Source organism: Taudactylus pleione, unplaced genomic scaffold (assembly GCF_031769625.1).
Source record: "Taudactylus pleione unplaced genomic scaffold, aTauple2 ptg000148l, whole genome shotgun sequence".
NCBI classification, from domain to species: domain Eukaryota; kingdom Metazoa; phylum Chordata; class Amphibia; order Anura; family Myobatrachidae; genus Taudactylus; species Taudactylus pleione.
Genome location: NW_028284550.1, coordinates 2,121,411 through 2,132,647, shown reverse-complemented (window position 1 = coordinate 2,132,647; position 11,237 = coordinate 2,121,411). Strand labels below are relative to the sequence as shown.

The 11,237-nt window shown below is 45.9% G+C and overlaps 1 protein-coding gene across 1 annotated transcript; it reads left to right on the top strand.

Annotated features, from left to right (window-relative positions):
• Positions 1-345: 345 nt before the first annotated feature.
• LOC148522285 (uncharacterized) lies at positions 346-10,893 on the top strand. Its single transcript, XM_088474152.1, has 6 exons — positions 346-361; positions 2,918-3,256; positions 5,120-5,422; positions 5,803-5,910; positions 8,428-8,471; positions 10,855-10,893. Exons 1-6 carry the CDS (start codon positions 346-348, stop codon positions 10,891-10,893), a joined length of 849 nt encoding a protein of 282 aa, XP_088330278.1.
• Positions 10,894-11,237: the final 344 nt, after the last annotated feature.

Genomic DNA, 11,237 nt, shown 5'->3' with positions numbered 1-11,237 from the left:
TACTCTATAATCCTGCTATTAGATCACAGCTGCAGAAATTTTACCAACAACATATAGCAAGTGTGACAGTAGGTGTGTACAGAAGATAAGTCTGTGAATTACGTTGTTCACAGACATATCTGGTTGGCTGTGCTGCAGAGCTGATACCTATATATAACTTGCAGATATATTGGTACATATGCCTGTGTGTACGGCCGACCCGCCGACCCGCCGACCAACCCATATGCTGGACCAGAAACCGCTGACACTGACATCACTACCGGTTCCTGTGGTCAGACATGTCAGGCGGCGTTTGTGCACACAACTTACAAAATTTATGTATCTGTTGGCCCATCAGATGGGCAGATGAACCACCACTCAGGTACGTACCCAGCACTAGGAGCATTCAGCAAATCAGACGCAAGTCACGGCTGTCATAAACAGCATATTGCAACTTGCACTAGAGTATCAGTACTCACATTTCCTGTCCCTCTAAACAGGAGCATATGTGTCTTTAAGTGGCCATTTTTGGTGTGTTTCATGTCAATACATCCTTAATACCCCCTTATTTTATGTCAGCGGCGTCCATTGGCCCCTCCAGCCTCTCGTACCAAGGCCCTGGCTGCAGGGATTCATATTCAAACTAAGAAAAAGAGCAAGTTGTGTCAAGAACAAACAAAACTAAAGGGGTACATTCATCATCACTTCATTTCTACAAAAGCAGGTGAAAATGTAAATTTTCACTTAATTTTGTAGAAATTAAGGGTCGAGCCATTCATTATAAAGGTTACGCAAGAGAAAACACTGATATCTCCTGCTTACCTTTGACTCCCGATGTGGCCCGCCGTCCCCATACACTAGTATCACAGATATCTCCTGATTACCTTCCTCTCCCAGAATGGCCCGCTGTCCCAAAACACTAGTATCACAGATATATCCTGCTTACCTTCCTCTCCCGGAATGTCCCGCTGTCCCCATACACTAGTATCACAGATATCTCCTGCTTACCTTTCTCTCCTGGAATGGCCCCCTGTCCCCATACACTAGTATCACAGATATCTCCTGCTTACCTTTCTCTCCCGGAATGGCCTTCTGTCCCCATACATTAGCATCACAGATATCTCCTACTAACCTTCCTCTCCCGGAATGCCCCGCTGTCCCCATACACTAGTATCACAGATATATCCTACTTACCTTCCTCTCCCGGAATGGCCCGCTGTCCCCATACACTAGTATCACAGATATCTCCTACTTAACTTCCTCTCCCGGAATGGCCCGCTGTCCCTATACACTAGTATCACAGATATCTCCTACTTACCTTTCTCTCCCGATATGGCCCGCTGTCCCCATACACTAGTATCACAGATATCTCCTACTTACCTTACTCTCCCAGAATGGCCTGCTGTCCCCATACACTAGTATCACAGATATCTCCTACTTATCTTCCTCTCCCGCAATGGCCTGCTGTCCCCATACACTAGTATCACAGATATCTCCTGCTTACCTTCCTCTCCCGGAATGGCCCGCTGTCCCCATTCACTAGTATCACAGATATCTCCTGCTTACCTTCCTCTCCCGGAATGGCTCGCTGTCCCTATACACTAGTATCACAGATATCTCCTGCTTACCTTCCTCTCCCAGAATGGCCGCTGTCCCCATACACAAGTATCACAGATATCTCCTGCTTACCTTTCTCTCCCGGGATGGCCCTCTGTCCCCATACATTAGCATCACAGATATCTCCTACTAACCTTCCTCTCCTGGAATGGCCCGCTGTCCCCATACACTAGTATCACAGATATCTCCTACTTACCTTCCTCTCCCGGAAAGGCCCGCTGTCCCTATACACTAGTATCACAGATATCTCCACTTACCTTTCTCTCCCGGAATGGCCGCTGTTCCCATACACTAGTATCACAGATATCTCCTACTTACCTTTCTCTCCCGGAATGGCCCGCTGTCCCTATACACTAGTATCACAGATATCTCCTACTTACCTTTCTCTCCCGGAATGGCCTGCTGTCCCCATACACTAGTATCACAGATATCTCCTACTTACCTTCCTCTCCCAGAATGGCCTGCTGTCCCCATACACTAGTATCACAGATTTCTCCTACTTACCTTCCTCTCCCGGAATGGCCTGCTGTCCCCATACACTAGTATCACAGATATCTCCTGCTTACCTTCCTCTCCCGGAATGGCCCGCTGTCCCCATACACTAGTATCACAGATATCTCCTGCTTACCTTTCTCTGACGGAATGGCCCACTGTCCCCCTACACTAGTATCACAGATATCTCCTGCTTACCTTCCTCTCCCGGAATGGCCCGCTGTCCCCATACACTAGTATCACAGATATCTCCTGCTTACCTTTTACTCCCGGAATGGCCCGCTGTCCCCATACACTAGTATCACAGATATCTCCTGCTTACCTTTTTCTCCCGGAATGGCCCGCTGTCCCCATACACTAGTATCACAGATATTGCCTGCTTACCTTTGACTCCCTATGTAACCCGCTGTCCCCATACACTAGTATCAGAGAAGTGTTGCCCCCTGTGGGAAATGAGACAGCCCCTGTGCAGCTTCCAGAGGAACAGAAGTCTGAGTTAAGCAAGCAGGACATGCTGGTGCAGTACCTGACCGACGCGCACCATTATCCCCTACACTGCTCCGAAAGGAGCAGTGAAGGGGATAGTGGAGACAGATGATTTTCAGATCAGCTGCCTCTGCATCGGAGCAATGTTGATTTGCTCCGGTGAATATGTAGCCACTGCTGCTACTTGCAGCGAGGTGGATACTTATTAATTGGGGGGGTCTGGCCTCCGATAATTAACATGATGAATGGACCTCTGAATGAGGTTCATAATGCATTAGTGCTATATATCATTAGACAAGTAATTGAAATATTTTATATGTAACATTGATCTTTTATTTTGCAGTGACTGTCGCTCGGACGGTTCTGTACCAGCAGCAGGACACGGTGTTTGCAGGTGTTAATGTCACTGCAGTTATCAGCTGTGCGTCTAATGAAAGTCTAGAAGCTGGAACTCAAATCTACTGGTACAGAAAGAGCTCGAGATCAGGAGAAGCTCCTCTGCTTGTTAAATCTTGTTTACATGATAATAATACACACAAATATGCCTGTAAAATTGATAAATACACGGCTAAGCTGGAGATACACAATATACAGTCTAATGATTCCGGAGTTTATTACTGTACTTCAAGATACAGGTATATCTTAGGTATATTTAGCAATGGGACAACTCTGATTGTGGCAGGTAAGATATTGAATAACGTATTCATAATCATGCACTAAATATTCCACAAGAGGTGTTGTGAGTAGGGAGCCTTCAGTGGCAGAGCTATAAGCTACTGTGCAATAATGGAAACTCTGAACCCCGAGTGATCCCCGTTGCATAGGGACCACCCTTGTACAACAAACAGCAGCTTTCCCAAAGATCTTGCACAGAGACCCTATTTCTGAGTTTTCCATCTTACAGTAGAGATGTGCGCGGACCCTGTGTTTGGTTTTCGGTTCGGATTCGGTTTTGGATTGCCTAAAAATTGCTAAACACCGCTAAAATCCTGTAATTTGGACCTGTTTACATGCAATCCAGAACCAAGATTCTGTTTTTAAATCCAAGTTTCGAACTTACAGCTGGGACTCTGATCTACTTGGAACCCCAAAGTGATCTGAACTGGTACTCGACTCGGCTTGGAACCCCAAAGTTCGGGTGTGTTAGTTTTTCAGGAAAACCGAACCACACATCTCTTAACTGACGATGGCTAAGAAACCAAGCATATGGATGGCGTCTGTGAGGTCACAGAGATGTATACAGCTCAGCCTTCTGATGGGTGGATTAATCGAGCTCCATGTGTGCAACGTGAATCTTGTTATGTCTGATTTTTGTGCAACTCTGCAGTGACTTCTATGGGGTGGTGAATTACAGCCCAAATCACTGCTCCCAGCATAGTTGTATCAAAACCAGAACAGCTGAAATGATCAATGAAATAAGAAATGTGATGACTGCCATAGGTCGTAACCAAGAGGACCTGGCTTAGGTCTCTACTTTTAGGAATTTTGGGAATATCAGTCACCAGAGGGTAGACAGTCAGTTGTAGGGAAATAATGGGGTAACTACAAATATCTACAACAGCTTCTGCTTCACCTGGGTGACAGTATTGTACTTAGAAATCAAATAAAGATGGTGCCAACATTGGTATAGTTCAGCGCCAGTCCCCCATTTATTAGGGTCAATGATTGACAAAGAGAATACTTGGTGTTCCTTCTTGAAATTCGTGGCCATGGGATCACGCTCTCTGCCCCCACTGTAGATAGACAGAGCAGACACATGTAGAGGGTTTTCATGTTTGAGGATGGGATCGGTGTGTACTCTGGGCCTGATTCAGCATGGATCGCTATTGCGATAACGTACGCAGGCGGCCGATTGTTGCGTACTGTGCATGCGTATGAGTTAGTATTGCGATTGCTCTGCGATCACTCACGGAGATACAAAACCATTGCAGAGTGAGTGATGTCAGCGTTTGGGGGTGATAACAGGGGAGTGGTCGGGGAAACGAAGGTCCGTTTGGACGCCGTTACTTGGGCGTGCATAAATTAGCCACAGCGACGACATACGCAGCTTGAGTACTTACGGCGTGCGATGAGGTTAACAATTTCTGAGTAAGGTCTGATCTGTTGTAATTGTGCATGAGGGGCCGATGTTACTCGATGTTCCCCATGTGTACGCAGAACTGCAAGGTATTACGGATGTAGTGGGCGTCTCTGTGCTGGCTGTGCAATGGCATTCATTAGCATATCTTCGCAGCAGATCTGCATGTGTGATCGCAGCAGCGATCGCAATAGTGATCTGTAATGAATCAGGCCCTGTGACCATCCCTAACACATGACACAAGTAATAACTTACAGAATCTGTATGATTGATTCCCCTCCAACTTGGATATACGGGAAACTACCACATACTAAAAAGGTGACTTTGTTGTTGTGTGGGTCAGTTCCACATAAGCCAATGCTGCTAGATGACTACTGGTGATATACAGCAAAATGTGAAATGAAGACCATATTTATTAACATATGTTAATATAGTTTATGTAACACTGCCACCATCTGATGTTCCCAGACAGCTCCACACCCAGCAGCTCAGTCCATCTCCTGGCTCCTGCCCGGCCTCCTCTCCCTAACACCACTGTACAGCTGGCCTGTGTGGTACGTGGGGCTCGTCACACAGTCCATGTAACCTGGAACATCTCTGGGGCACATCACAGGGGCAGGATGATCTCTATGGAGGAGCCAGGTGGGACCTGGACTTTCCTGAGCCTCATCTCACTTCCCAGAGGCACCTGGGGCCATGGAGAGCCTGTGACCTGTGACGTCTGGCTTTCATCCTCTCCTGTCAGCGTTCACTGGAAAACACCAGAGAGAGGTAACAATGCATCATGGGAGGGGAAGTATTTTCAAAATGTTTATGTAAAATTAAACTGCAAGCTGGAGATAGGAACATGGATTTCCTCTTGTCATTGTGCAAAAAGATATTTACTATTTTACTATATTTTTGTGTGTCCTAGCTCAGATCTAAAATTGCAGTGTAATAATAAAGCTGTTTAGCATTTGTGGGCTACATGCAAAAGCCGCCAGTATTTAACCTGCATGTAGAAAAAAATAAATATATTTGCTCCCCATGGTTTATCCAAGTGCTCAGTTTTTTTTTTTGCCTCGGTCCCACATCAGAATAAGCCTCATATTTGACCATGACCATTGGAATGTGTTCTGTACCATAATGTAATGTTAACTTTCATTCCATAGGTGATCCCTTCCGTGATTGTAAAACATACCTGATACTTGTTGTGCCTGTGACTTTTGTACTGCTGCTAACTCTGTCTGCTCATCTCATCTGGACCTACAAGCAAACAGGTAACAAACACATTTTTGAAACACAAAACCCAGAGAACCAGACACCGCCACCACACACATGTACAGACAGATTTACCTATATAAAAAACTGTAGGCAAACAACCTTTGGCACTTTATCACTGAAACTTACAGTAGGTAACATTTCCAGTTGTTAGATATGATTTTTTTTCACATCTTGGAGCATATTTATTATAGAATATTTGAGGGATACCCGCAATACCACTCGTATGTATGTACGGGACACCGGAGCAGATGGCGTAGATATCTGCTGCCATCCCCCATTTTAGTACTTGCAGAATTTCCTGGATATTGGCTCTGATAGCCGTTGTAGCCTATGGCTACAGATCCCAACATTTACTAGGAGGGGGATCCATAGGACTGAAAGGACTGGGTGCAGATTGGAGCCCTGGAAGTAGGGAAAGCGTCATGAGCAGTATGGTGAGCTTATGTCATTCTTGCTGACTTTTCACTAGCCACTTTATGTAGGAGGCGTGGGGGGTGTACTGTAGCTCCTTGAGTCTCATCATTGTTTCCTCATCACCCCCAGCTGTACAATGCCGCTGGCGAATTGGGCGAAAACTGGAAGGGTGAGCCAGTGGCGTAACTAGGGCAGGGTGAGCGGGGTGCTTGCCCTGGGCGCCGGGGGGACCGGCGGCGTGGGGGGGGCGCCACTGGCCACGGTACTGGCCAACCCACCCTAATTAGCCAGTGTAGCGCTGATCGCAATGAATGCGGTCAGCGCTACACATGTACACAGGACCGGCGCTAGGCTTCCAGCGCCGGTCCTGTGCTGCACACCTGAGCCCGTTCCCTCCCCCTGAGCACTTGCCCAATAGCACCAGGAGGCGGGCTCAGGCTGTGCATAACACACGCATCGTCGCCAGCACTGGCGGCGATGCGTGTGTCAAACAGCAGCCAATGAGAGTCAGATAGACTCTCATTGACTGCTGCAGCACCCACTGCAAGAGCCGGACTTCCGTCCGGCTCCTGCAGTGGGTAATGGGACAGACGTCATGACGTCTGTCCCATTATGCTGAGCGCGCCAGCCCGGGAGGACTGGCGGGCGGCGGCGGCAGTGGCGGGAGCGGCGTCGCAGAGTGGAGGAGCAGCAGCAGCAGCGTGGATTCAGGTAAGTAAGTTTTTATATATGTATTTTTAAAAACCTGGGGGCACAACGGGGGTGGCTACCACTGGGGGGACCTCTACTGGAGTGGGGGCACAGCGGGGGGGTGGCTATTACTGGGGGCACCATTATTAGGAGGACCTCTACTGGGGGGGGCTATTACTGGGGGCACCATTATTAGGAGGACCTCTACTGGGGGGGCTATTACAGGGGGCACTTAATCGGGAGGGGGAACCTCTGCTGGGGACCACTACTTGGGGGGGGAACTACTACTGGGAGCATTATAAAAGGGGCCTACTGATAGGGGCACTGCACTTGGGGGACCACAACTGGGGGCAATAACAGGAAGGACCACTACAGGGACCACTGGATAGGGGGGGTCACTACTGGGAGCCTGCATCAGGGGGACCACTACTGGGGGCACTGCATGGGAGGGGGGGGACTACTGCTGGGGGCACTATATAAGGGGCTTACTGCTAGGGGCACTGCGGGGACCACTAAGAGGGCACTAGATAGGGGGGGATCACTACTGGGTGCCTGCATAAGGGGGACCACTACTGGGAAACCTGCATGGGGGGGACTACTGCTGGGGGCACTATATAAAGGGCACTGCATAAGGGGGGGACTACTACTGGGGGCACTATATAAAGGGCACTGCATAAGGGGATACCACTACTGGGTGCACTGCATTGTGGGGACTGCTACTGGGGGCACTGCATAAGGGGGAACACTACATAGGGCACTGCATTTGGGGGACCACTACTGGGGGCACTGAGTAAGGGGAATTAATTGGGGGCTGTATAAGGGGGACCACTACTGGGGATACTGTATAAGGGGCACTACTATGGGCCTGCATAAGAGGGACCACAACTGCATACTGGGGGTACTGTATAAAGGGTACTACTGGGGTTAAGGTGCGTATGGATAGGAATGTTCAGCGTGAAAATAAAGGGGTGTGTCATGTTGACACGCCCCATTTTTAAGTGACCACGCCCATTTTTTTCCGCACGCAGATAAAAATGGAGTGTTGGGGGGGGGGCCTCCGTTTTCAATTCCACTGGGGTGAGCTACTCTCCCGGTAGTCACGGAACCATCCCCAAAATTCAAGAGTTTCCGAGACATTCCATGAAAGAAGGAAAATTTGGTATACGCCATGACAGTTTGTAGACACTTTAACCCACTACTTTTTTTTTCTTAAACCGTGCACAATTGTACAGTATCTGTTGCCGGAATAATGTCCATGTTAGGATCAAATAGCACATTTATCTATAGACCCAGTTAATAATGATATTGCGTAAAACTAAAATAAAATAAAAACTGCAAGAAAACTTGGAAGGATATTTGAAACCCCCATATCATCTATGTGTATAGTTATGTATGTTTCTATTTTCCAGATAGTAAAACTCGAAGCTCCAAGCACCAGGATTCCGTTGCTGAGGTAAATATAATTGCGCATAAAGAATTTGAACAGACTGAGATGACTTTACGCAAAAATATTTGGGGAAAATGTTTTTTCATTTGGAACGAGTTTCCTAGATACATCTATAGCCATTCTGATATAATGTGTGCGCATTTCCATCACAGTTCTCTGCTAAAGGCCATCATTTTAGTTTTGAAGAAAAAATGTAAAATAGCCGTACTTTTGGGGCCAAACTACTTTCGGAAACATAATAAGATACAATAGGTAATGTTAAAGCAAACAAAAAATAATACTAATACAAATATTAATGACTTGTTGCTTAAAGAGGTTTGGCCAGCTTAGAGCATTATATATGGGCAATAATAATAATGCTACTAATAATACTAATAGTAATAATGATCAGCCTGGGTGAAACTTGAAAAGAACGAGGAATTCTCACCATTCAGAACTTAAAAACCGGATCTCGCGTGTTTTGCATTGCATTTAAGATTAAAAGTGGCTGGAAATGAGCACAAATGATTGTTATTGATGTTAATAATACTAAAGGAACAAAAACTGGTCTAAATTAAATGATTTTAGCTTTTTTTATACATTTTTTAAAGAAATCCAAAACGAAAAAAAATGGACTCCAAACCAAAATTCTTGAAGGTGCTTTTGCCAAAAACAAAACATGATGATGAATTAGAAGCCAAACCAAAATGCGGGGGCAGTGGCGTAACTATGGAGGGTGCAAGGGATGCGCTTGCTATGGGGCCCGGCGGCATAGGGGGCCCGGCAAGCAGCCCACTGCACCCTTCATAGTTACTGCGCTAGGTGTACTCTTCGGTGAGCGGGTGGGCAGACTGGGCCGCCTGTGTGGACTTGTGTGCAGCATAGCAGCCAATGCAATTTAACATGGTAACGCTGTGCCGGAAGTGTGGTGCTGGGGGATGTCCTGACTCCATGAGCGCTGGAAGCGTCTGCTCTCTGTTTCAGTCGGGAGCTTCGTGGCTGCCCGGCAGTACCCGCGTAGGCTGGAAGAGCCTGTTTTCTGCCTTAGTCGGGAGCTTTGTAGCTGCCCTGCAGTGCCCAGTGGAACACGACCATGAGTGGGAGAGGGAAATTTGAGGTGCTCAGCCTGATCGTGCCCTGCAGCCCCACACTGGGTAATGATCTCCGGGTTGTAATGTTTCACTGGGCTGCCTATGTCTCACCCAGTTGCTGCAGAACTACAAAAATCAGCATGCTCTGACAGATCATGCTGGCATTTGTAGTTCCTCAGTTAGTCGGCAGAGACACAGGCTGCTTCTATAAAGATTGTGTGTCACACGTGCTAATTACTCTCAGCATGCTAGTTCCTGATGTCACGTATGTGCTGGGTTATATCATATGTCATAGAGAGACAGATCTATTACATGTTACATTACATGACATCGTATCATGCTGCCCCCCCCACACTTCCCTAATCCCACAGGTGTCACATCCCTGTCAGTGTTTAACATAAAACTACACAAAAGTAATATTCTGTCAGTGTAACATGGGAAGTTATATACATGTAACAACATAGGAAGCTGCATATGTAATATATATATATTCTTTTTTTTTTTTTTTTTAATCGTTTATTAGATTTCGAGAAATAAACAGCAAAAACAGTATGGCATCTCAACAGATGTAAAATCTAGAGAAAAACAGTAAGCCATATATAAAAAAAATAATAACACATATTTAGAGAGACCATACAGTCACAGAATCAATAATAATAAAAACAATCACATGTAAGTAGAAAATAAGCACAATAAACAACATAATAAGGGTTCCTTACCAGTATAGAAATTGAAAGGAACAACATCTTGAATTCAATAACAATACTGAAAATAATTTTGTAAAAAAAGTAGGGCAATTGGGAAAAGGGAAAAGATGTGGGAGGGAAGGAAGGAGCATAAGCGAGCCGGGTGGACAGAAATAAAAAACAAAACAAAAAGGAGTGAAATTATGTATCACAGTTCAGGTGAGGTCAGGAAGGGTAACCGCTTGGGAGGAGTACCAGGGGGACCAAATTGAGTGAAACCTCTCCACTGTATTATTCAAAAGACTATTGTACTCCATCTTAGATATAAACCAGATTCTATTCAAAAGTTCTTGACAAGTTGGAGTATCAGGTTTTTTCCAATTACGTGTTGATTTATATTTGGCTGCACAGGAGATGTGAAGGATCAATTTGTTAGTATTTTTAGAAGTCTGGTCAACCGGGGCACAGAGTAACAAGTTGACAGGGGAGAGAGAGAAAGGTAGGGTTACAACTGATGATATAAGGGAGCAGATCATATTCCAGAATGGGATAATTTTTGGGAAGGTCCACCAATGGGCAGGTCCACCAAGTATGAAAAAATGTGCCAGTTTAACCGCATTGTCTCCAACACAGGTCAGAAGTATTAGAAAACATTTGATGAAGACGTTCTGAGACAAGTTACCATCTAGCAAAAACTTTATATGAATTTTCTTGGATAGCTACACTAAGAGAGCATTTGGAAATAGACATATTATTCCCCAAGTATCTTCGCCCAATGGTTGTTCCAAATCTGCTTCCCATGCTAGTTCATGTACAGATAGTGAGGGGGACTCCAATGTCAAAACAGAGTGGTAAAGAAAGGATATAGTACCCCTATCAGCAGGTCGGTAAATGCAAAGTCTTTCTATGGGAGAAGGAGTACGAGGCGGGAGAGTCGAAAACGTTGAGGTAACAAAATGGTGAATTTGTAAATATTGGTAGTGAGAGGAGTCGGGGATGCCATGTTTCTCCTGGAA

Bases quoted from the DNA above. Each gene is read 5' to 3' on its own strand.
- LOC148522285 (XM_088474152.1), top strand. The intron at 5,423-5,802 runs GTAACAATGCAT...TTCATTCCATAG, and splicing joins CTGGAAAACACCAGAGAGAG to GTGATCCCTTCCGTGATTGT. The intron at 8,472-10,854 runs GTAAATATAATT...TCTCCAACACAG, and splicing joins ACCAGGATTCCGTTGCTGAG to GTCAGAAGTATTAGAAAACA.